The sequence below is a fragment of the Perognathus longimembris genome, chromosome 4 (assembly GCF_023159225.1).
Source record: "Perognathus longimembris pacificus isolate PPM17 chromosome 4, ASM2315922v1, whole genome shotgun sequence".
Lineage (NCBI taxonomy): Eukaryota > Metazoa > Chordata > Mammalia > Rodentia > Heteromyidae > Perognathus > Perognathus longimembris.
The window spans coordinates 11,191,245-11,215,326 of NC_063164.1; the positions used below are offsets into that span (position 1 = coordinate 11,191,245).

Sequence of the window (24,082 nt, forward strand, 5' to 3'; positions counted from 1 at the left end):
ATTTTTACTAATGTTTTTGTTTTTGTATTTTGCTGGTGCTAGGGCTTGAACTCAGAGCTTCATACTTGCTTTCCTTTCTTGCTCATGGCAGATGCTCTACCACTTGAGCAATATTTTCACTTTAGCATTTTTCTGGTTAATTGGAGATGGACTCTCACATTTCTATTTGGGCTGGCTTTGAACCTCTTTCTCCCAGAGCTCAGCCTCCTGAGTAGCTAGGATTATAGGCATGAGCCACTGGTGCCCAGCAAAATTTTGTGTTTTATAAATCAATTTAATTCTGATTTTTAGCAGGAGACAAATTAGAATTTCTCCTATCTGAGAAAAACTCATTCTGTGGCTCTTGACTTCTAGAAAGGGTGTAGGTTGGGCTCTAGGAGGCACATGCACATTAAAAGATTGCATCCCAGGTGTACCACCTGTGTGGACAAGGAAACTGTCACATCTCACCACGCTGCCCACTGCAGACAGGGTGTTGTGTTGTCACAGTACAACAGTGGTTTTTTTGTTTGTTTGTTTGTTTTCTGTTTTGTTTTTTTTGCCAGTCCTGGGGCTTGGACCGAGGGCCTGAGCACCGCCCCTGGCTTCTTTTTGCTCAAGGCTAGCACTCATCACTTGAGCCACAGCGCCACTATCGGCTTTTTCTGTGTATGTGATGCTGAGAAATTGAACCCAGGGCTTTATATATGTTAGGCAAACACTCTACCACTAAGCCACATTCCCAGCCCTGTTTTCATTTTTTTAATTAACTTATAAGCAATTGAACAAAGAGGTTTCAAATTCAAAATGTCAGTTTTTTAGTACAATTCATCTTAATTATTATCACCCCTTCCATCATTCTCCTCCGTCTTGCCCAACCCTACCCATCACCTCCAACTACCTTGGTTCTAAGCATTTTTTGACCATTAGGGAAGAAATGTAACCCCATGTGGCAGGGTGATTTCCCCAGCTTGCACACATTCACCATCACGTGGGAATTCTAATGCTGGGAACACCTCTGTCTGCAGATTTCAGCTAATTTTTGACTTCTGCAAGAATGGCAGAGGCCAGATGACCTAATGGACATTTGGTGTCAGATCATGCATAAACTGGTCAGCGAACTTCATGGCCATCCGTAAGAATTTCAACCATATGAGATTTCATGCCACTTCACTTCCCTGAAAATTATAAAAATAGTTGAGTAGGCTTATGGAATTTTAACCTAAAGCAACACAGAGAACTTGGTTTACATTTGAATTTCATAATTACTTTTTCTTAACACTTTTTGCCCCCCTCCCCTTTTTGTAACCTAAATTATACAGCTCTTCTTAATGATATACTTTAGAGACTGAGTTAAGATGCTTCGCTGTGCTCTGATGTGCTCTTTATCTTTTGGCAGCTCCTTGTTCTACTATGGCTTACCATCACGATAGCAGGAGAATATTTGTTGGTCAGGATAATGGAGCTGTAATGGTAAGTACTGTTCATGATCTCTGTATCAACGGCTTTGTATTGGGGAGTTTATAATAAAGTTATTGTGATAAGTCATGCCTGGTTGTTTGACATGAGAAGTGTTTCAGTATAAATTAAAAACTCTTGGGCTGGGGATATGGCCTAGTGGCAAGAGTGCTTGCCTCGTATACCTGAGGCCCTGGGTTCAATTCCCCAGTACCACATATACAGAAAACGACTAGAAGTGGCGCTGTGGCTCAAATGGCAGAGTGCTAGCCTTGAGCAAAAAGAAGCCAGGGACAGTGCTCAGGCCCTGAGTCCAAGCCCCAGGACTGGCAAAAAAACCACAAAAGTCTTAGTAACCACTGATCTACTTTCTGAGTAGATTAGTCTATTTCATATATGTTAGGCAAACAGAATTATATACAATACGATTTTTTTATCATTTCTTCTATGTAATATGTCCAAGATTCATTCAAATTGTGGTTTGAATTAGTAATGTATGAAACTCATGTGGATCTTTAGTGGAAAGGCACAATGTAAATACACTTTTGTATTTCTTAGCAATTGATCTCTGCACCAGAGATTTGTACCGCTCAGTAATACAACAAACATACATTTTTGTACTTTGCAAAGCAGTGTAGAAAACAGAAAGTCTGTATTCCTTTGTGTTTCTTGTCCATGTTGCTTAGAGCCTTAATTTTAAGAACTGAGCATTTTAGCTGACATTTACTAGCAAGCCCAAGTCCTTGAATTCAAATCCCAGTACCTTTGAAAAAAAGAAAAAGGACACAAGTTAACATTGTAGAATTCGTCAGTAGAATTCTTAGTTTCTTTATAGTTTTGATTGATCTTAGTTTTATGATAAAGCTTTTTTTAACTTAAAAAGGCATGTACTTTTCTACTAGTTACAATATGTCTTTAGAAAATTTACCGGGAGAACAAAATCAACAAAACTTGCATTTGAGGAAGGAGAGGCTCACTTGAGGAAGAATTGGGTAGAAATGCTTTGCCAGTCCCAGCAATGTCTCTGTTCCATTCTGTGGTGGCCCAAGGACCTGGTGTGATGAAAGAGCATTTATACACCTAAATAGCTTGCTTTGAGTCCTGAGTCTTGTGACAAGCATTTTTGGACTTCACTCATTTTGAAAGTTGTTCTAAAAACAACTGTTTTCTTATTGCATATGCTTGCTTTTAGGAGTTTCACGTTTCTGAAGATTTTAATAAAATGAACTTTATCAAGACCTACCCAGGTAATTATGACATACACATACACTCTTACACATATATCCACATATATATGCATATACATGCATACACACAGAACATACAAAAAGGAAAAACTAGAACATTATCTCTCATGGTTAGAATTGGGTTTTCATGTTAACACTTTATAGTTCCCTTACCCCAGGGACTAAAATTAGATTTATTTATCATCTTTTCCTGCTCATTAACATGCAATGGGTATATGTTTGAGAATTAATTAAACCATTTTTCTATCCTGGACCATGTACTTCTTCCATGTATTTTGATAAATACATGCACTACTATATTTTTTATTTATTTTTAATTTTTATTGTCAAACTGATGTACAGAGAGGTTACAGTTTCATATGTTCGGCATTGGATACATTTCTTGTACTGTTTGTTACCTCCTCCCTCATTCCCCCCTGCCCCCTCTCCCTCTCCCCCTATGAGTTTGTTCAGTTGATTTACACCAAACAGTTTTGCAAGTATTGCTTTTGTAGTCGTTTGTCTTTTTACCCTGTGTCTCTCGATTTTGGTATTCCCTTTCAGTTTCCTAGTTCTAATACCAGTATACAAGGTTTCCAATGTACTCAGATAAGATTCAGAGATAGACATGCACTACTATATTCATCATGTAATGTGTGCTTTCATGAATGTACATCTGTGTTTTTATATACATATATCCCTTTCTGTGAGTAATGTAAAGCAATTGTATAAATGTGTGTGCATGTGTGTATGTATCCTTAACTATTCCTTAGACTTTTGTTCTATAATTCTGATTACTACTTTTTAAGACAAATGCCTCCCAGTGGAATAGTTGGGCCAAACATGAAAAGAGTCTTAATGCTCTTGATCTGTTTTGTAAATTACTTCCCCAAAGTAATGTAAATTTTCACTCTCTGAAGAATAGTGGCTGAGTGTACCTGCTAATTAAGTTATGACTGCCTTTAGTGTTTTTGTTTTTTGCCAATTTGGTAGTCTAAGTTCATCATTTGAACATTATTTAAGCTTTAACATTGGCCAGGCCATTTGTTACCTTTCATGAACTGTTTATGCCTGTGCCCTAATGTCCAACGAGTTGTAGTTTCCTAATAGAATTACAAGCTCCTTTGCTTTGAAATATCTGTTGCACATATACTTTACCCCTCTTTTTTTCTCTGCCCTTTAACAAAAACTAGGACTGACTGAGAACACTAGAGGGTTAGCCTCAGACTCTGTGTTCAGGCCTGTGGATAAAGGCGAAATTAGAGTCTAGATGTTTTAAGTGTATGTTTTTCTTGGTAAACTGTAGACTAATAATAAGAAACAATATTATTTCGCATGTTCAAAATTTCAATAGGATAAGAGATACAAATAATGATTGTACACTTAAGCTTGGTATTTTGGTTGGTTGTAGAAACTGCTTTGTGATAGTGAGTGGCAGCCTTGCATTGTTCACTAATGTGCCACAGCGCAGAGTTACACAACACAGATGACACTGGATTCTCAGCTATCGCCGGCAGGTTTACCTGTAACAAGATCAACAGTCTCTTAAATCTTTTATGAAATTTTTACTGAGGAGTTTGGAGAGCTCTTATGAGCCTAATCAGTGTTTTTGCCAAGAAGCAAATTCTTTAATAAGGTATTTCATCTATCATTAAGTTTTTTATCCAGTTCTTTCTCACATGTCTCACATTATTAAACCTATATTTTGGTTGTTGGAATGTCTTATGAGCCAAAGGGTAGTATGATTTTTGTCATTTCTGGGCCAAAGAGTATCTTAATAACCATATTGAAGACTAATACAAAGATGGCCGAATGTTTTATTTCGTTGACTTTTAAGAGTTCAAAAAAGAAAATGTAGCATAATATGCATTACCAAATTTCATAAAAGAAAGACCATTGAAAAAATAACAATAAGCAGCTGAAGGATATTATTAGAGTAAATTAGACTTTGCCAGAAAACCACTCAAGACGTCCAAGTACAAGAACAAAGGAAAGGTTTATTGCCAGCAAAGGGATGGCAAGACCCCTTCTCACAAGAGAGAAGTGAGAAGTGCCAGCTATTGTCTGAGGTGACTTACATAACCTATTGGGGCTAGGAGTGGCCAGGAGGTGTGGATGTGTGGACCAGGGGCTTCTTCATGGCTGACTAGGGCTTATGGCTGCTGCCTAAGCAGTTGATAAGGGGTCTTGCAGCTGCCCAGGCCTGAAGGTCACTCTAAGGGGAATCTTGTCACCTTATATGGTTGTAATTGCCTCCAAGGAGTGCCATTTCTAGGTAAAGGGCTGGGGGTGGGGGGGGTAGGGGGGAGAGGCTGATTATTTACTGCCCTCACTAAATGGGCCTGGTGTTGCCTAGGAAAGTAGCATGCTAAGCTGTAGGAGAGGAGGCTATTAGGCTAGCAGATAGAATCTTAGGGCAGTTTTTCCTGAGAATGTATAATTGCATGTTTGCTGTGGTATCTTTCCCACAAATAGATGTAGACTTGTCACTACTTATCTTGACTTTGACAACTAAAATTTAGTGGGAAAAGTGATTGGGTCAGACAAACCAAACTAGTCCATTGCTTATAGGACTTTAGATATAGACTTGATAATCCTCTTTGAAAATGGGCATAATAATACTGGTGGACATTAGAAACATTATTAAAGTAGAAAAACCCACTGACCCCCACATCACACCAGTCACAAAGTCATTAGCTGGGACTTGGTGTTAGGAAAGTGGAGGACAAAGGAAGGAACAGGCCAGACTCTTAACAGGTTAGGACTGTTTATTGCCATTCAGAGACACAGACCTTCCCACAGATATGGAGATTTGTGTAAAGAGATGGGCTCGGGAATGGGATTTTATGGGGTTGAACAGGGAGGCAGAGGTTAGTGAAAAAGCCACTAGGTCCAGGGAGGTGGAGGGCTTTTTGGTTGGGCCTGAGATGGAATATTTACAGCCAGGCTTAGATAGATTGCCTTGATGGCGTCAGGCAGTCTGCACTTATGGCCTGCCTGGTATCTGTACACACCTTGGAAAACAGGGTAGGGGGTCAGTCCTTCACTTGAGCGTGAGATCACTAGCTATGGGAATACCCTTTGTCTTTCAGGGGCCTTTGAGAGTATTAATTGTTTAGCAAGACCTCTTAGCAGTGGGTAGACAACTCTCACATAAGTATTTAGGAGAGAGTCCTCTAATTCTTCTAAAGCAGATTGTACACCTGAGAGGAAAAATCAGCATTTCCTCTGTGCAGCCTCTGACTTCATGCATTTATTAAACATCTGCTACATGCAAAGCCAGATGAAGTAGAAGTTAAGTCTCTGCCCTGGTGTGGCAGCATAGTAACCTGGAAATCGTTCACAAATTAGAAAGAATAACTTTCTCTTCAGCTGTTACTTTGGATTAGAAAACATTGTAAATACTTTGTATAAATAATAAAATGTTGCATACAAGGGGCTGGGGATGTAGCTTAGTGGTAGAGTGCTCACCCAGCATTCATGAAGCCCTGGGTTCGATTCCTCAGCACCACAGAAACAGAAAAAATGTTGCAGACAAGCTGGGCATTGGTAACTGTGCCTAAAATCTTAGCTACTCAGGAGGCGGAGAAAAGAATATCATGGTTCAAAACTAGCCCAGGCAGACAAATCCAAGAGACTCTTATCTCCATTTGCCTAGCAAAAAGCTGGAGGAAGAGGCATGGCTCAAGTGATAGAGTGCTGGACTTGATTGAAAAATTAAAACTATGAGGCCCAGAGTTCAAGTCTCAGTACTAGTGCATGCGTGTGCACACGCGCACATACACCCACACCCACACAGTTACCGGACAAACAAAAAGTATTCAAGAAGTAAAATATTAAGCCCTGTTTTAAATTTTAAATAGTCCAGTCAGTCTTCTTTACCATGGTAATGTTTTCTAAAGGATCAAAACACTGAAGTGATAGTCAGCACAATTGCTGTGTTAAAGAAGACTGCTGCTTTCCATATGAAACTCATTAGTAGTTAAAAGTTTTACAGTAAAGTAAAAATGTTCTCTTGAGCATAGCAACAAAAGCAGTCTGTTTTCTGTTACTCATATCTCTCCTGAGCATTGCTTTTTAACGATCATGTGGCTTCTAATGGCCTTTTCTGTGGGACAGCAGAGGGCGGGCCTTGGGAAGGGCCTGTCCTAGTGCATTGAGGGTGGAGTAGATTGTCCTAAATCTGCTGGGGCGGGATGGGCTGGTGGGAACATTTCTCTGGGGGACTGTTGAGACACACCCAGGTGGAGAAATTGAGTCTCAGTTCTTACCCCATGGGGGAAGTGTTCTTGAAGATCACCATTCTTCCTGAAGGGCACAGCCTCTCCTTTGTCTTCCTGCAGCTCACCAGAACCGGGTGTCTGCCATCATCTTCAGCTTGGCCACAGAGTGGGTGATCAGCACCGGTCACGACAAATGTGTGAGCTGGATGTGCACGAGGAGCGGGAACATGCTGGGGCGGCACTTCTTCACCTCCTGGGCTTCGTGTCTCCAGTATCCTAACATGCTGGCCTCTCCTCCCCACACCCTCAGTTTCTCAGCATTTAGTTTGGGATGAATGCTTGTTGAAATTGAAAAAGCAGAGGATTGCCATGCATTTCACTTAAAATCCAGGAATTTCTGTATTTCCTCTGTTTTAGTGCAAGATGGTTGTATTAAAAATAATTGAGGGTCAGTCAGTCATGACTTAATCCCAGTATCTCAGGAGGCTGAGATGTAAAGATTACATTTCAAAGCCATGAGATTCATATCTCCAGTTAACCACCAAAAAGCCAGATGTAGAGCTGTGACTCAAATGGTAGAGCATTAGCTTTGAGCAGAAAAGCTCAGAGCGAGTGTACAAGCCTCAGTTCAAGCCCCAGGACAGACATACACAAATTATAATTTGGAAAGCCTGGGAGTAGAGGTAAAACAATCTAGTCTGAGTACAGCCTATATATAAAACTAAACCAAAAATATATGCCAAAGGATTGCTTGTGGCTTAGTGGTGGTCTTGCGTAGAAAGCTGGAGGTGTGTTCTGGCCCAGGCCTGAATCCTAGTATTCAGGAAACAGGAGGATCACAAACTACATAATCAGACTGTCTTAAAAAAGAAAAATGTGCCATATATTTTCAGTTCAAAAGAGGAAAAATACTCATAGATTAGTGTTTCTGTCCTTTGTGTGGTGTCACAACTAGTGATATTTTGAACATAGCATAGAATCACAGCTGTGACTTTGCTTGGTACTCCTTTGTCCTGTGATTTGGAGTAATAGCTGTTATCTGACTGAACACAAAGGTTGCCCTACTGTGTGCAGCCATAAACAGGAAGTAATGAATTGCTACCAACAGTTAATTTTTTTTTTTTGCCAGTCCTAGGGCTTGAACTAGGGGCTTGGGCACTGTTCCTGAGCTGCTTTGTGCTCAAAGCTAGTACTCTACCACTTGAACCACAGCACCACTTCTGGCTTTTTCTGAGTAGTTCATTGGAGGTAGGAGTCTCATGGACTTTCCTGTTCATTCTAGCTTCAAACTGTGATCCTTAGATCTCAGCCTCCTGAGTAGCTAGGATTACAGGTGTGAGCCACTAGTGCCTGCCAGTTAATGTATTTTAAATTGAAATTTACAATGACTTCTACAAATAAGTGCGTTCGGCTTGTTAAATAAGTTAAATCATTGTCTTTATTTAAAACTAAATCATCCAGGCCAACAGAAAGACAGACATCCTGTATCTGCTGTAGGCTTAGCATCGTTCTCAGAGAAGTCCCATGAAAAGCTGTTTGATCCAGTGTTTTCTTACTGATCTCAATATTCAGCAATATACTCTATTATGTTTTATTATAACTTGATTCTAACTACCTGTCTTTCCTAGCAGTTCTTGTTTTTCCACTGCTAGTTTCTAAGATATTATCACTTCATCTATTAATCAGTTTTTATTGAGTGAATATGAATTTTCCCTGTATTTCTGGCTGGTTTAGTTTTTTCTTTCTGTGTCTTGTGCGGTTTTCATCTGAAATTTTTTCTCATGGTATGGTTTTGGGTTTGTGCTTATTTTCTTTAAAATGCACTATTTCTCTATTACAACATTGATAAAACTGTTATCTGTTTATGGGAGGATTTTGAGATGAATTCTGTATATATCCTTAACTGCTTCTCAGATATGATTTTGATACTCAATATGCTTTTGTTGGAGATTTTTCTGGACAGATCACACTCCTGAAGCTTGAACAGAACACGTGCTCTGTTATCACAACCCTCAAAGGACATGAAGGTAGGCACAGTGGTCACCCAACAATTCCTCACCCAGCTTAAGCTGTTGAATTAGGTAGAACCACAGTTCTCAACTCCTCATGATCTATCGGGTTTCAGTTTGACTTCAGCTTAATGGGATAGAGGAAACTAAGTGAAAGTAAGGTGCCTGCTTCAATTTTATGTTGACAAAAACTCCTAAATTGATTGATTGAATAATAGTTTCTGTGTTATTTTCCTAAATTAATTTACTGTTTTCACTAGAACATTCAAGTTGCTTGTAATGACAAGATCTTTAAAAGAATTGTTGATACCACTATTACTGTTCTTCAAGTTTGTCAGTTTCTAGAGCCTGCCGCAAGCCTGTTAAGTGAATACAATTAGAAGAGATATGTGGGCTGGCTCAGGCTTATACTTGGGAAACTTACTCTCTGAGTAGGGACATGGGGTAATGAAGTAGCATGTGGACTTCCCTTATTTCTACAAGGCAGTGAGTTAGCAATGCTTTGTGAAAGACGGTTCTCTTGGCTGGATTGGGTAATTTGCGTGCACATGCACGCAATAAATTGGTTTCATTGAACACTAAGCCACTTGCAAGTCCGTTTTTTTTAATTTTCAGATCACAAGATCACATTATTATAAGAGTCACAAATTAGAAGTTTTGGGCTTTAGACTGAAGAAGCAAAGACCTGTTGGAAGAATTAATAGTTCTTTTTTTTTTTTTTTTTGGCCAGTCCTGGGCCTTGGACTCAGGGCCTGAGCACTGTCCCTGGCTTCTTCCCGCTCAAGGCTAGCACTCTGCCACTTGAGCCACAGCGCCGCTTCTGGCCGTTTTCTGTATATGTGGTGCTGGGGAATCGAACCTAGGGCCTCGTGTATCCGAGGCAGGCACTCTTGCCACTAGGCTATATCCCCAGCCCTGGAATTAATAGTTCTTATACACACACATTAATTAAGAATTAAACATTCATGACAGTAGCTACTATCTTAAGTGTAACAAATGTATCCTGTGTATTTTAGCTAATCTCTGTAAGTAAAATAAATTGCATCAGATCAGGGACTTTGTAGGGGAAGATGAAGAGGAACAGCAGTAGAATAGCTGGGGAAAAATACATTTTATTTTTGAGCAATTTTCTCATGACCTCCAGGCCCTTTTGTGTTCTCTGGGCTCTGGGACCACTTAGTTGTGTTCATATTGGATGACTGTGTGTATGCTGCTCGACCTCTAGTTGAAGGAGGGCAGAGGCATAAGATTAAACAATGTCTGATTCATGCAAAGTTGGCCCCGGAAGCTAGTTTTGAAGAGTGCTTCATTCTCTTACCTTTAATATTCATTTAGGAAAGTTTATGAGAAACTAGTTTGTCACTTGCTTATTAGCGTGTATATCTACAGAATTACTATCAGCTGATGTAACAGTTCAGCTTTATTAACTTTGCTAATAATTCTTTCTTTATTAAACAGTAGCCAACAAACAATGAGGAGATTCATTGAAAGAAAAAGCCGCAGATATCCTAAGAGTATCAAATTAGATAAGGTAGCCAGTGAAGTGGGAAATGTGAGGTTTAGGGTTTTTTTTTTTTATAAAAACAAACAAAGTTTATTGACAGCAGCACAGTGTTCTGAGTTAATTCATTTAATTTTCAAACAACACAGGTATGCTGTGTGAAATGTCTCTAACCTGAGAGGTCTGGAATAACCTAGATTGACATCTTCTCACTGACCACAGTAAATTGTACTGAATTTTTTCATGAAATATTAGTAGGGACTTTCATTCTCCAAAAGTTTTTTTTTTTCCTGAAATATTTCCTGTGTTGCTACTTGATAATTTATTGGTGCAGATAAGGAAAAAGTTCTTTAAAAAAAAATCTTGGTTTTCAAAGCAGTTTGATGCTCCATGGAAAATCCTGATGGATAAGGGGTATGCTGTGTCCTGTCTCTGACTCATGAGGATATGGTTGAATGACCCTTTGTGTGACAAAAATAGACTACTCAAATGCTCAGCTGGTGTCAGCTCAGGCCTTTACTGTCAGTGTGCACATCCTGATGCAGAGCTCTTCATTTCTTCCCCCCTCATCCTCCCCCACCAGGGAGTGTTGCCTGCCTCTGGTGGGACCCCATTCAGCGGTTACTCTTCTCAGGAGCATCGGACAACAGCATCATCATGTGGGACATTGGAGGCAGGAAAGGCCGGACACTCTTGCTTCAGGGCCACCAGTATGTGACCATTTTTCTTTTTGGGGGGGGGGGGATGGGGAAAGAATCTGAGGGTGCGGGGAGCCAAATGGAGCATTAGAGCTCTGTCCCAACCCTAATTTTGTTTATTTATTTTTACTTTTGATATTGAGTCTTGGTATTCAGCATAGGCTGGCCTTGAACTTGAAATCTGCCTGTGGCCTCAGCCTAGAAGACCTCAGTGCTAGAAGTAAAGGTGTACACCACCCTACTCAGTAATTGATAAGCCCAAGTCCACTTGTGCCTGCCTGTGTCAGGCTTAAATGTCTGGCTAAAAAAAAAAAAAAAAAAAGCTGGGCTAGGAATGTGGCTTAGTGGTAGTGTTCTTGCCTAGCATGCATGAGGTCCTGGGTTCAATTCCTCAGTACCACATAAACAGAAAAGGCTGGAAGTGGTGCTGTGGTTCAAGTGGTAGAATGCTAGCCTTGAGCAAAAGATTAGGGACAGTGCCCAGGCCCTGAGTTCAAGTGCCAGGTCTGGCAAAAAACAATAAAAAAATAATAAATCAGGATTTCTTAGTCCAAAGAGCACCTTCTACTTTCTTCCTCTGATCAGTTACCACTCTCTTAGGATATCTGCTTAAAGCAGGTGCTGCTTAGAGTTGCCAGTGAGGACTTTGACCCTTGCAGATTGCATGTATTGTGCATGCATTTCCTTATGAAGGAATATATTAAGCTGGGCATCTGGCTCATACCTGCAGTCCTACTTCCTCAGAAGGCTGAGATCTGAGGATCAAGGCACAGTGCCAGCCCGGGCAGGAAAGTCTGTGAGAATCTTATTTCCATGTAACTACTAAAAAACCACAAGTGGAGCTGTAGCTCAAGTAGTAGACTCTTGCCATGAGCAGAAAAGTTTAAGGGTCAGTGCTAAAACCCTGAGTTCAAGCCTCAGATCCAACACAAAAGAAAAAAAAAGGTGGGAGGGCATACCTTCACTCGACATTCATCCTCACCTAAGCTCTGACGTTGTGATACTTGAGGTCTTGTCTTCTAGTAGGTGCTCCCTTCTTTAGTCAGTCAGCTATAATTGCAGTCAGGTTGAAATTTAGCCAAGGAAAAATTAGGTACAAAGTTGACAGGTCAGGAGATCATTTCCCTGGCTTCCAGTGGATAGGTGTGATAAGCCTGAAGGAAAAGAACACATTTTTTTCACTCATGGGAGTGTGTGTTTGTGTGTGTATATGTGTGTATGCGTGTGTATGCATGCACATGATCTCCATGCTGTCCGATTACTTGTTCCAGGAACTGTGCTCCAGGAACTTAAAGTTCAACTGTGCCAGGACCTTCCTTGTCCAGCTGGCCATTCTAAGTGACAGACTTGCATGTAGTTTACAGAAACTATGACTCTGTAAAGTAAGTTCTAGAATGCCAAGCAAAGCTTATTACACAACTCTCATTGCCGTGCCAAATGGTGATAAAACACTGCTTGAATGTGGAGCTGAACTGATGTGCATGACAGTCATTTCCCCATTGAGCCATGTGACTCTGTGTGCCGTTGACAGTGACCGGGTGCAATCGCTGTGCTACCTGCAGCTCACCAGGCAGCTGGTTTCCTGTTCCTCGGATGGTGGAATTGCAGTGTGGAACATGGATGTTAGCCGAGAAGAGGTGAGAGGCTCTGGTCACTAGTGAGCCCCCCACATCCTGCCCCCTGGAGTGCTGCCATGGGGTATCCCTGTTCTGCTTCTGGCCTCACAAGGTCATGCATCCTCCACCCACGCGTGTGAGAGTTTCCACCAATGATAAGCAGTGTGTGCTCAGATGACCCCGGAGGCTGACACGTGAGACAGTCTCCTGTCACATGCAGGGATCTGGCCTGTGGCAGACTCCCCAACCCCTCGGAGCAGGCCTTTCCTCTCGGAAGCCCCGGGAAGCATGTGTCAACAACATAGCTAGATGCGTGTCATTTTCCCGGGAAAATGGATCTCTTTCTCTACTTTTGTTTTCCGGTGAGTTCTGCTCCTTTGAGTCCATGTCAACAAAGCATTCTTTTCAGGCCACCCAGTTTATTTTATCTTGAGTCAGTGGTAGATTTCAAGTGCAGGGCCTCAAGCTCTCTTTTGGCTTTTGTACTTGAGGCTGGCATTCTACCACTTGATCCCTGTCTCCACTAATGGCATTTTGTTGGTTAATTGGAGATAGGAACCTCAAGACTTTTCTTCCCTGATTGGCTTTGAGCCATGATCCTCAGATCTCAGCTTTTTGAAATAGTCAGAATTATAGTAATGAGCCACTGGCACTTGGCTAAGGCAACACAATTTTTAATGTAGCCAGGCCCCTAATGGGACCTTGTCTTCTGAGCATCTGTTCACTCTTCCATAAAGAGAAACCATTGAATGAGATGTCTGCTAAGATACTAGCTGCTTGACAGTCTAACTGTTGGTCTTCCTTATTCATTTACTTTCTGTTTATTTTTGTGGTACTGGAGATTTTACTCAAGGCTTTGCACTTGCTGCACAAGCATTCTAGCAATTGAGCCATAGCCCCTGCCTTTGATGATTTTTAGCTTTTTAATTTGAGTCTCGTGCTTTTGCCTGCACTGGACTTTGACCACACTCCTACCTCTGCCTCCCAAATAGCTGAGTATAGACATGCACCATTGTACAAGCTTGTTTTGCAGATAGGTCTTAGTAACTTTTGAGTATAGTTAATGATCATCCTGTTTCTGCTTCTAAGTAGCTGGGATTACAGGAATGTCCTACCATACCCATCCTTTTCTATTTTGAGTAATGCTGCAGTGAATACAGTTAATTGTCATTGTGTGACCATTCAGTTATTTACTACAGGCAAAACTTCTGGTGTAAGGATACCTACATTCTTACAGCTTTTTATAGATGTCATCAGGTTTCCAGGCAGGATTTCCATTCTCATCTCTGTCAGCATTTGGACTATTCGTGTTTCTCAGCAACGTTTGTACCCTTTGATGTCCATAGCAAGAGGACAGATTCCAGAGAAGATTTGGGGGCATGAAGAGTGCCAGTAATGTATTAACTTCCAAAGCATTTATGGCGGCACCTACAGGGTGGCCACTGGAAGCTCAGGTGGCTGTGCATGATGATAAATGGTGCATTGGCACCGCATCACGACTCACTGTGTGCCACATGGAATCCACCATGGCTTAAGGGTGGGTTCCTCTGCATCAGTGTGGAACATGGTGCCCTTTTGGAATGCACATCACATGGTAACCCACAATGCCTCCCACCCCTGCACGAGGGTCTGCTCTGAATAACCCTTGGTTGTTAGTGTGTTCCGTAAGAAATAATGAAAGGATACAGTGTTTTGAACAGTAGAGGCACTACTCATTTCTAGACTTTATGGCTATCCTTTATGTCCTATACAAAGATTCTTGCTTACCACCAGCCTGCAGTCTAGTGACAGAAATAGACTACCCTATACATAGCAAGACTGAGTCTGTCATATGAAGATATGTTGGTTGCTAGGTTTTTCTAGTAAGTTTGTGAGACAAGTCAGACAGGAAATTTTGATTATGTGTCTGCTGATTAACTTTTCTTTTTGAATATTCTAAAAAGTCTTGGGAAAGCTTAAAGTAACTTGTTAATAAACATTGAACACTAGTTTAGTATTGCAGAATTGTAATACTTTGTTTGCAAAGATGGATTTGAGCTGTGCTTAAAGCTCTCAACAAGAACAGTTAATTGGTTGGTCTGTCCCCGGGCTGGTCCTTCAGTTTTCAGTCTTACTCAGAAAGAGTAAGAAGAGAGCATGTTCCCTGAAGGCTTAGGGAAGGAGACTGCTGGAGATCTGTTTGGGCTTAACCTCATGGGTGTCAGTCCCCTGTTCTTATCCTTGATATATTCTTTTTAGAAAGTACTCAGAAAGTAGGAGCAGGAGCCTTTAAATTACATAATTGTGAACTGTGTGTGTACATGTCTGAAGGGAAACACAAAGTCAGAGTGCTTCCTTTGTGGCCAGTTTTTTCCTTTTAATCATCTGGAAGAGATAGGGAAGTAGATAATGTAGAAGAAAGAAAAAGAGAGAAAAATGATCTAGTAGATTTGGTTTCCAGTTGAGTGTAGTATAGAAGTAGCAGGTTTTGACCTATAAATTCAGACCCTGATTTTTTTGTTTGTTTGTTTTCCTTGCTGGTACTGGGGCTTGAATTCAGGGCCTGAACACTGTCCCTAGCTTTCTCATTGAAGGCCAGTGCTCAGCCACTTAGAGCCACAGCGCCATTTGCAGCATTTTAGTGACTAATTGGAGGTAAGACTCTCACATTTTTATCTGCTCAGGCGGGCTTCAAACCACAGTCCTCAGATCTTAGCCTTCTGAATAGCTGGGATCTGCGTTTGTGTTTATGTGGTGTACAGGACTCCCAGAATCACGGCAAGGGAGGAAGAGCCCAGTTTCTTCAGCTCCACACTGCTTGCCTGGAATTCCCTTCTAAGTCATCAGTGAGCCCTGACTGGAGAGTTTCCAGACCACTAGGGCTGTCATTGTCCTCCTGGCCATCAAGATGCAAGACAGCCTGCTCCTTTGCCAGACTGTAATTATAGAGGGTACTTTTTATGGAAGTAGCCAAAAAATATAAATGAACATATGACAGTAGCTGCAGAGTATGAGTCCTCTTAAAAAGAGCAGTTTTTCACTACTAGATTATAGAATGAATACTATTTTATACACAGCAATTAGTGGTAGAGTGTATTATTCTTGTGCTGTGGTCTTTGCTGAGATGAGGCAAATGAATCACCAAGATATAAAAAAATACCTGGTCACCTTCCTTTTTTTCCCCTTTTCTCCTTTTCCTTCTCAGTTTGGAAGTGGGTCATTCCCCTTCTGTTTCAGTAGAGAGCCCCACTCCTGAATTTGGGTGATTGAATTTTGCTTTTGAAGAAAATTGAGCATATCCACTGTCTTTGAAAGAAAATCTGTTTCTAGAGCCCTGAGAAATAACTAGAACTTTGTGCTTTCAAGTTCTTATAGCGAGCATTTTTGGTATAGTAAGAATGGGAAATAAAGAGTGGACAGATTTCTGTTTGTTCTTCCCATTAAAACCATCATGGTGTCCCCATTAGACTCCCTGGTCCCCACAAAAGGTAGTTTTAGTGTGAACCTTTTGTGCTGGTTTTCACTGGACCTAACTGGTTTGCAGGACTACATTCAAGTCTATTTCAGACCTTAGATGAAAAAAAATCAGACCTGTGTCCCTCCCCTGCAACCAAACGTTAGTGCTGTTGGCAGCACTAACCTCTGTGCCTCCTCTAGGGATGTGGTTGCCAGGCAGTGTTCCAAACCATGCCAACCTCCATCACCAGCTCTGTTGGGTTGCTCAGGGAGACCGGAGTAGCTCTACATCAGGGTGACCATCTTCCTCCGTGGATACTCATCTCTCCATTACTCTTCCTTTCTCCTTGTTCATTTCCAACAGTTCCCCAGTATTGAGAGCCTGCTTCAGTCTATTTGGGAGTGCCTTGCCTTTCCCCACCCCTAAAACATTTCCAATGACTGTCTTATGCCAGGGATTTCCAGTAACATATCCAAAATGCAAACTATGATGGTCTCAAATTTTTTGATACACGAGGATACAAGGTAAAGAACCATTGGTACCCCTCCTTTAAGCCCGTACTGTGAAATCTATAGAAAACCCATCTTCACTAAGTCTTCTAAATGTCACTTTCCTGATTCTGGGGCTTGAACTTAGGGACTTGCTGTCTCTCTTGGCTTTTTCACTCAAAGTGGTGTTCTTCCATTTGAGCCATACTCCCACTTCTGGGTTTTTACTCGTTAATTAGGGTAAGTGTCTTATGGACTGTTCTGCCTGGGCAGAACTGTGATTCTCAGATCTCAGCCTCCTGAGTAGATAGGATTACGGGTGTGAACAACTGGTACTTGGCTATGATTCAACCTTTAAGATCAAGAAAAACAATATTTCCTATACCATGATCTATGGATTAATTTACTGGAACTATTATTTACTACTTAATTATACTCACTTAACAAAAGCTGGTAATTAGAGTTAGATCATCTTTTTAAAGTTTTTGTCTCATAATCAAGTACAATTTATAATTTTCTGGTTTAGAGAAATATTTTCTAAGTTCCTGATAAGGTAATTTTGGAACTTTAAATCCTCTTCCACCAAAAATGCCAGCCACAATGGTTCAAGCTAATATTCCTAGCTACTTGGTAAGTAGAGATGAGGGATAATGATTCACAGCCTTTCTGAACATTAAAAATAAAAAGGTCATGAGATTCCACCCATCTCATTCAATGATAGGGCATGGTGGTGTGTGTCTTTTGTCCTCAGCCACATGCAGAAAAACAAGATGAGAAATTACAGCCCATACTGGCCTGGTCTTACCTCAACAATGACCAGTAGTAGAAAGGAGTCTGGAGGTTTGGCTCAAGAGGTATATCACCTGCCTAGCAAGTACAAGGCCCTGAGTTTAATCCCAAGTACTGCCCCTCCCCCAAACAAATCCAGGGAACTACTTTGTGACAGATTGAATATATCTATATATATGTGTATATATATATACATATGTATATATATATACACATATATATATATGCACATAGTACCAATAAATACGTTTGGCTTAGTGTAAGGAAAGACAAGAGCTCATGGCTCAGTCAAGATTGTAGAATTGCAGTGCCAATCACAGCAGGGAGGGAACCCTGCTCCTGAGAGACCTGAGATTTGGGGTAGGGGAGTAAGGAAGGGCCAGTCAGTCTAGCATGATGCTCACCCCAGAGGCCTAGCATATAGCTATGTTTCCTTGGCTTTCTCCTCTTAGTCACCTGTGACCCTGAAGCCTTTCTAAGAAAGTAGTAATTCACCAGATTCTGCAAGAAACAGAATTGTTTTGCTCAACTGGATGTAGATCACAAATGACTCTAGCTTTTGGTAGAAATATATAGACAGCTCTTAATAGTTCACAATAAAAATGTAACTAATTGCCCCCTCTTACCTGTAGGTTACAGATTGAGCAACCCTATAAACAGCAAATGCAGTCTTGGAAATTCAAACACGATCTTGATTATGGTCGCCAGCGAAACTTGAAAAGAAGCAGTAAGCCTAGCATGCTCGGCATGCTAGCGTGCTCCCGTGTTTCAACATGCAGACATGCTGATGTTGTCTTCCTATCTGCTCCCCCAGGCACCTCAGTGGTTGGAGAGTGATTCCTGTCAAAAGTGTGAGCAGCCCTTTTTCTGGAACCTAAAGCAAATGTGGGACACAAAGACACTGGGTTTGAGGCAGGTGAGTCACCATGGTGAGTGGTCACTCTGTGGATCATGCTTTCAATGGGTATGTCATTAATCTGTTATTTCTTTTAGAATCATATGCTCTCGCAAATGCAATTGATTATTATTCTTAAAAAATTTTTTTGTTAGGTGATACTGGGGTTTGAACTCTGAGCCTCACATTTGCTGGGCAAGCACTATTCCTCACCAGCCCTTACGTTTTTTTCCTGTCATTATCACATAGGTAACATTTTGCTGGGGCCAGCAACTTAATACCTGCTCCTCCAGTTCCTGTCCTGGTTGGAAAAGCAGGGATGTATAGAGGCCCCATGAGAATTTGACTTTAAATTACTAAAAGCTCTTAAACTTTGGACTGTTACTTACTAAAATCAATATTTCATCCAGCCAAATATAAAATCAGGCTAAATTGGGGCATGTCAATGTATGCTTTATTTATGCTGTCACAAATAGGTAAGGGGTAACAACTTAGTTCTCATTGGGTTACTCTCTGACTCTATGAATTCTAGATTATTCTAAAGTGTTTCCATTTAGGTATATCAGAGCATTCTTGTTACAAATATTTTGAATAAAACATTTTAAAAACTCATTTATTTGTTTATTTTTGTGTTTGTACTGGGGTTTGTACTTGGCCTCAGGTCTTATTTTTTTATTTTATTTTATTTTTTGCTTAGTGCTGGTGTGCCACTGAGCCATGCCTGTGTTAGAGTCTTTTGGCTGGTTAACTAGAGATAAGAGTCCTGTGGATTTGTCTGTTCAGGGTAGCTTCAAACCTTTATCTTCAGATTTCAGCCTCCTGTACTAGCTCCTCTTGAACTAGGATTACAAGTATTAGAGACCAGCACCTGTCTTACATTTTTTATTTTTAAATTAGAGAAATGTGTTCCAACATGCGTGTTGCACAAGGTTTTGGTGTCATTCTAAAGTTCTCCCACAAAATGTATTTCTACAGCAGCTTGAAGGTAGCCACTCAGGGTGACATGAATGTGTGCAGGTAAGTAAAAGGAATGCTATTATTCCTTTAAGACTGGTTGCACTCCTATGAAGGATTAACCTGAAGTCTATGTGTCAATAAACATTCTTTAATTTCCCTCACAGAGCTGCTCTCCATAAGGTGTGCTATGAGACTGGCAGCTCACCAGGAAGTACTTTAGTGCTTTTAACAGCCTAATGCTCTGAAATGACACCTAAATTCTGTCATTAGCCGAGTTCTCGCAATGCATGTCTAGTTTGTAAGTTGTACATTGTAACTAATAGATGAGGTATTCTTCATTACTTCTAATGGAAACAAAAAATAAATTTTATTCTTATGCCATAACTAGTAAAGGAAGAGAGAGAAAAGGTGTTGGTTGCTAGGTGTTTAACAATGATATGTCCAAATCAGTAATAATAATTAGTGCGAAATGTTCTTGAGATTTACATTTCCTTAATCACAATCTGAGAAACTGAAATAGCAAAGCATGTGTTAATGGATACTTATTTCCTAATGAGGCTGTGTCACATTAAAACTCAAAACTTAGATACAATACATTTTCCTTCTTGCAGTCTTAAGTGATTAGAGTCTTGAATGAACCTAAACCTTTAAATTTTTTATTTTTGTATTATTATAAGGGTAATATGCAGAAGGGCTACAGTTACATAAGTTAGGTAATGTGTACATTTCTTTCTGGACAGTATCACCCTTTCCTTCGTTCTCTCCCAGTTTTTCCCTCCCATCCCCACCCACAAACTATGTAGTTCGTTTTCAACATAGTGTTTAGTGAGCACTGCTGCTGCTTTTGTTCATCCTTTCTCTTTCCATTTCTGTGCTTCCCCCTTACCTTCCCAAAGACAGAAAAATGAACAAACAAGTCAAAAGAAAAAAAAAAAACAGCAAAGAACAGACACTGGGTTTCTATTTCCTGGAGTTCATTTGGATAAATACTACTTTATATGATCTGAGGCACATAGCACATAGGCACTGTACCTTTGTCTTCCTTCCCTAAGAGTATCCCCTTTGGATGAACTTGGTTTTAATGTTTGCTACGTGGAACAGCATTCGACCAACAGAGCAAGTGTATTTGGAGATCCTGAATGTCTTGAAATTTTCCAGCTTTTGAGTGTTAGTTGATGCACCAGGTGGTGGTTAGAACTCAAAGCCATTCTTTCTGACTCCCATTTCCCAGCTTGAAAGGGAAGCCTTGTGTACTGAGGAAAGGCTGCCATGTGTACCAGGCGAGGCTGACTCCGTTTTCTCTTTCTCGGGAAGCATCACTGCAGGAAGTGTGGGCAGGCCGTCTGTGGCAAGTGCAGCAGCAAGCGCTCCAGTTACCCTGTCATGGGCTTTGAGTTCCAGGTCCGAGTTTGTGATTCCTGTTATGACTCCATCAAAGAGGAAGAGTGAGTGTTCATAGATCTTTCTCTTACTGCCTGTTGCTCCTTCTGATGAGTATCAACACAGATAGCCTGAGAAATGACCCAAATGAGAAATGACCCTCTGTCCCTTCAGAGCTGCACAAGCCATTTCTAAAGAGAAGTTTCTGTCCTAGCTTTATGACTTTGGATTGCTACTGTTTATTTCAAGCTGTCACATGGGCTGGGACAGATGTTTTCCTGGATACTTGTGAGGCCACCTTGACCGCTCTAGCAGCTGCCTGGCCATTCCTGAGCTGTGAGGCCCATGGGCTCTAAGCACCAGTTATATGTGCACATAGCCAGGTGCTAGTGGCTCACATCTACAGTCCTAATTACTTGGAGGTTGAGATTGGTCCACCCAGGCAGAAAAGTCTGTGAGACTCCATCTTCACACAGGGAAGCTGGATGCAGTAGTGTGCCTGTGATCCCAGTGAGGATGGGAAGCCAGGTGGATCACAGTTCAGGTATACACACTTGGATAGAAAATGAAGTCAGTCCTGTTCCAAAAAGTGACCAGTGAAAAACAGTCCTGAAGCCATTGCACCAGCCTAGTTTGAGTTCAAGCCCTTAGTCCTACAAAAATAAATTTAAAAGTTATTTTCAATGTTGTATAAAGCTTTGTTTTCCCCCTTGAAGTGTTGGTATTGAATCCAGAGCCTGATGTATACAACCTGACTGAGATAGACTCAGTCTTTATGAAATCTATTATAAAACTATGGTTTGTCTTGTTGGGCTTGAACTTACACTTTTTCTTCTTTTATCTACCACTTGAGCCATATCTCCAGTGCCCTGCTTTTTGCTAGTTCATGGAAGATGGAATTCCATGGACTTTCCTGCTCAAGTCAACTTCCAACTGTGAAACTCCAGGTTTTGGCTTCCTAGTAATTAGGATTACAGATGTGAGCCACCAGGACCAGACACTGTTGTCCTTTAATTATAAAGTTGGTTTTCAAAACCACAACCACATTTTCAAAGCTCATTTTATCACTGTTAACAGTATTTGTACTACTTATATTGCTTAAAAAAAATCCTTTAACTCCAGGTACAGATAGGTGTTTCTCCTTTATCTTTGTTAGTCGGACTTCACTAGCAACTTTTCATGAAGGAAAGCATAACATTTCCCACATGTCCATGGACATTGCCAGGGGACTGATGGTGACCTGTGGCACTGACCGCATTGTCAAGGTAAGCTTGCCTAATGGTTAGCGTGAGTGTTGCTACCCCCTTTGTCAGCCTGTGGTTTCTGACCAGCAAGTATGCCTTCATTTCTTATCAGCACCCTATTGCCAGTGGATAGCCAGTGAGTCTCGGTGGTGTTTTCCTTCATCTTGGTGGTCTAGCCCAGTGACCTGGTAAGGGCCTGCTCTCACTTTCTGTGTATGCTGAGCTGGCCCAGGGCTTCTCTTCCCAGCTGGTTGGGGCTTTGCTGGCTACATAATCTTCCTTCCCAGCTAGAGTCTCCTGTGTCCTGAACAGAAGGCAGCTTTACTGAGAGAAATAACCATTCCATTTTTTATGAGGGCTCCAGGTCACTAACTGATACTGGAAATAAGTTTGATACTTTGTATACTAACTAAAGTTGGAAAACTACAAAATACTCCATATTCGCCATGAAGTTTTGAATTAAGCACTCAAATTTATCGTAAGGAGTTATGATTTTTTAATACATACAGATAACCCTATATTTCATTTGTGCTTTCTTGAACACTGTTTATCCCTATGTATACATTCAGGTTTTGTTTTCGTGATTAGCAGAAGTTAGCTTGCCAGCCGAGTCTTGGTGTTGGACCCCACGATGAGATGGCCCTCTCCATGTGTCTCATCTTCTTGTAGATCTGGGACATGACGCCTGTGGTAGGCTGCAGTCTGGCAACGGGGTTTGCTCCACACTGATGCAGGCGCTGGGTGACGGTGACACCTCAGGAACAGCTGCCTCCACCAGATGAAACCCTCCCCATGTAGCTCAACAGCCGCTGTCACGTGAAAGGATGATGGCTACCGCAAAACAAATCGGCATTTTTAAAAGGAATAAGATGTACAGGTGTGTCTGGGCATCTGTGGAACTCACCTGTGGGGACTGGTTGGAAATGATCTGTGTAGGAACGCCCTCCTGAGGAAGGGGGAGATTGTTCATGAACAGAGAGCTCGGGTGAGGAAAGAGGAACGTACTGAATTTTAGAAGGGAAACAAGTTGAAGAGAACTGAATGCTTAGGACTTTCAAAAAGCAGTCCCACTCCAAACCCACATCTGTCAGAGTAGCTGGCCTCCCCCAGGCCTAGGCTTTCTGTTGTCAGAGCAGGCGCTAGGGAGGAGGACTGTCCTCTCTTTATCTAGGGGAGGCACCACTCTTACGTGAATCTTGTCTACTCTTTGGTTGTTGGTAAACGTCCTAAAAAGCTATTTGTTCTCTTCAGATAGTGCCGTCACCTGTTCTTAATCTTGGACTCACTTTAGTCATTTCTGTTTCAGCCAGTGTGTGTCACGTAACTAGGAAAGTCCCCCTTCTCTCTCCATTCCCCCCACATGTGTTCTGAGGACAAAGCTTCCTTACGGTGCTGTTAACATGATTCATGCTGTCACCAGACATTTTCTTAAAACCCAGTGACCAGGCAGTGGTGATGGGATAGAGTCAGTCTGTTCCTATTAAAGCCACAGTCTATGTAGTGTTCCAACTTGAGCCCCTGCCACGTGGAAGTTGATTGCACCCCTCAGAAAAGTACTTCAAAGCTTCGTTGGCTTTTAGTCATAACTAATGTAATTTATTTTTCATAGGAGAGTATGGATGGCTTAGAGCTGTAATCATTAATCAGGTCCTATCAGTAATGCCTAACTTACCAATCACTTCCTTCACAGCTAGTAAATGTTGTTGCTTCAAACACATTCTTAAAGTGTTTGACCACAAAGTATAGGTTGAAGAGGAGAAGGAAGAGGAGGAGTCTACCTTTAATATACAGATATGTACATGTGTGTATTTTGAGAGTAGCACACATAGCTATTCTTGTAGAGCTATGAAACCAAGTACTGTGGCTTGAATTCAGAGTCCTGGTACTGTCCCTTAACATTTTTGCTCAAGGCTGGTGCTCTACCACTTGAGCCACAGCTCTGCATTCTGGCTTTTTGGTGGTTTGTTTGAGGAGTGTGTCTCAGAAACTTTCCTGCCCAGTCTGGCTCTGAACCAGGATGCTCTGATCTCAGCCTCCCAAGTAGCTAGGATTAGAAGCATGAGATACGGGCACTTGACAGACCTATTTTTTTTTAAGGACAGATAGAAACACAGCAACAGTTTTTGCTAATCTTACTAATGGATATTGAGTATTTCTTTTTTCAAAGACACTATTGCATCATT

The 24,082-nt window shown here is 41.2% G+C and overlaps 1 protein-coding gene across 1 annotated transcript in view; it reads left to right on the forward strand.

Moving 5' to 3' along the window:
- The window catches only part of Wdfy1 (WD repeat and FYVE domain containing 1), a 47,765-nt gene extending 23,905 nt beyond the window's left edge, over positions 1–23,860 (forward strand). Inside the window, exons 3-12 of the mRNA XM_048344661.1 lie at positions 1,379–1,452; positions 2,630–2,684; positions 7,007–7,157; positions 8,801–8,913; positions 10,980–11,106; positions 12,626–12,731; positions 18,238–18,339; positions 20,590–20,720; positions 21,812–21,920; positions 22,569–23,860. Coding sequence (XP_048200618.1) covers positions 1,379–1,452; positions 2,630–2,684; positions 7,007–7,157; positions 8,801–8,913; positions 10,980–11,106; positions 12,626–12,731; positions 18,238–18,339; positions 20,590–20,720; positions 21,812–21,920; positions 22,569–22,628 — 1,028 coding nt within the window. The 3' untranslated portion in view covers positions 22,629–23,860. The remainder of the gene's footprint in view (positions 1–1,378; positions 1,453–2,629; positions 2,685–7,006; positions 7,158–8,800; positions 8,914–10,979; positions 11,107–12,625; positions 12,732–18,237; positions 18,340–20,589; positions 20,721–21,811; positions 21,921–22,568) is intronic.
- The last annotated feature ends 222 nt before the right edge of the window (positions 23,861–24,082 follow it).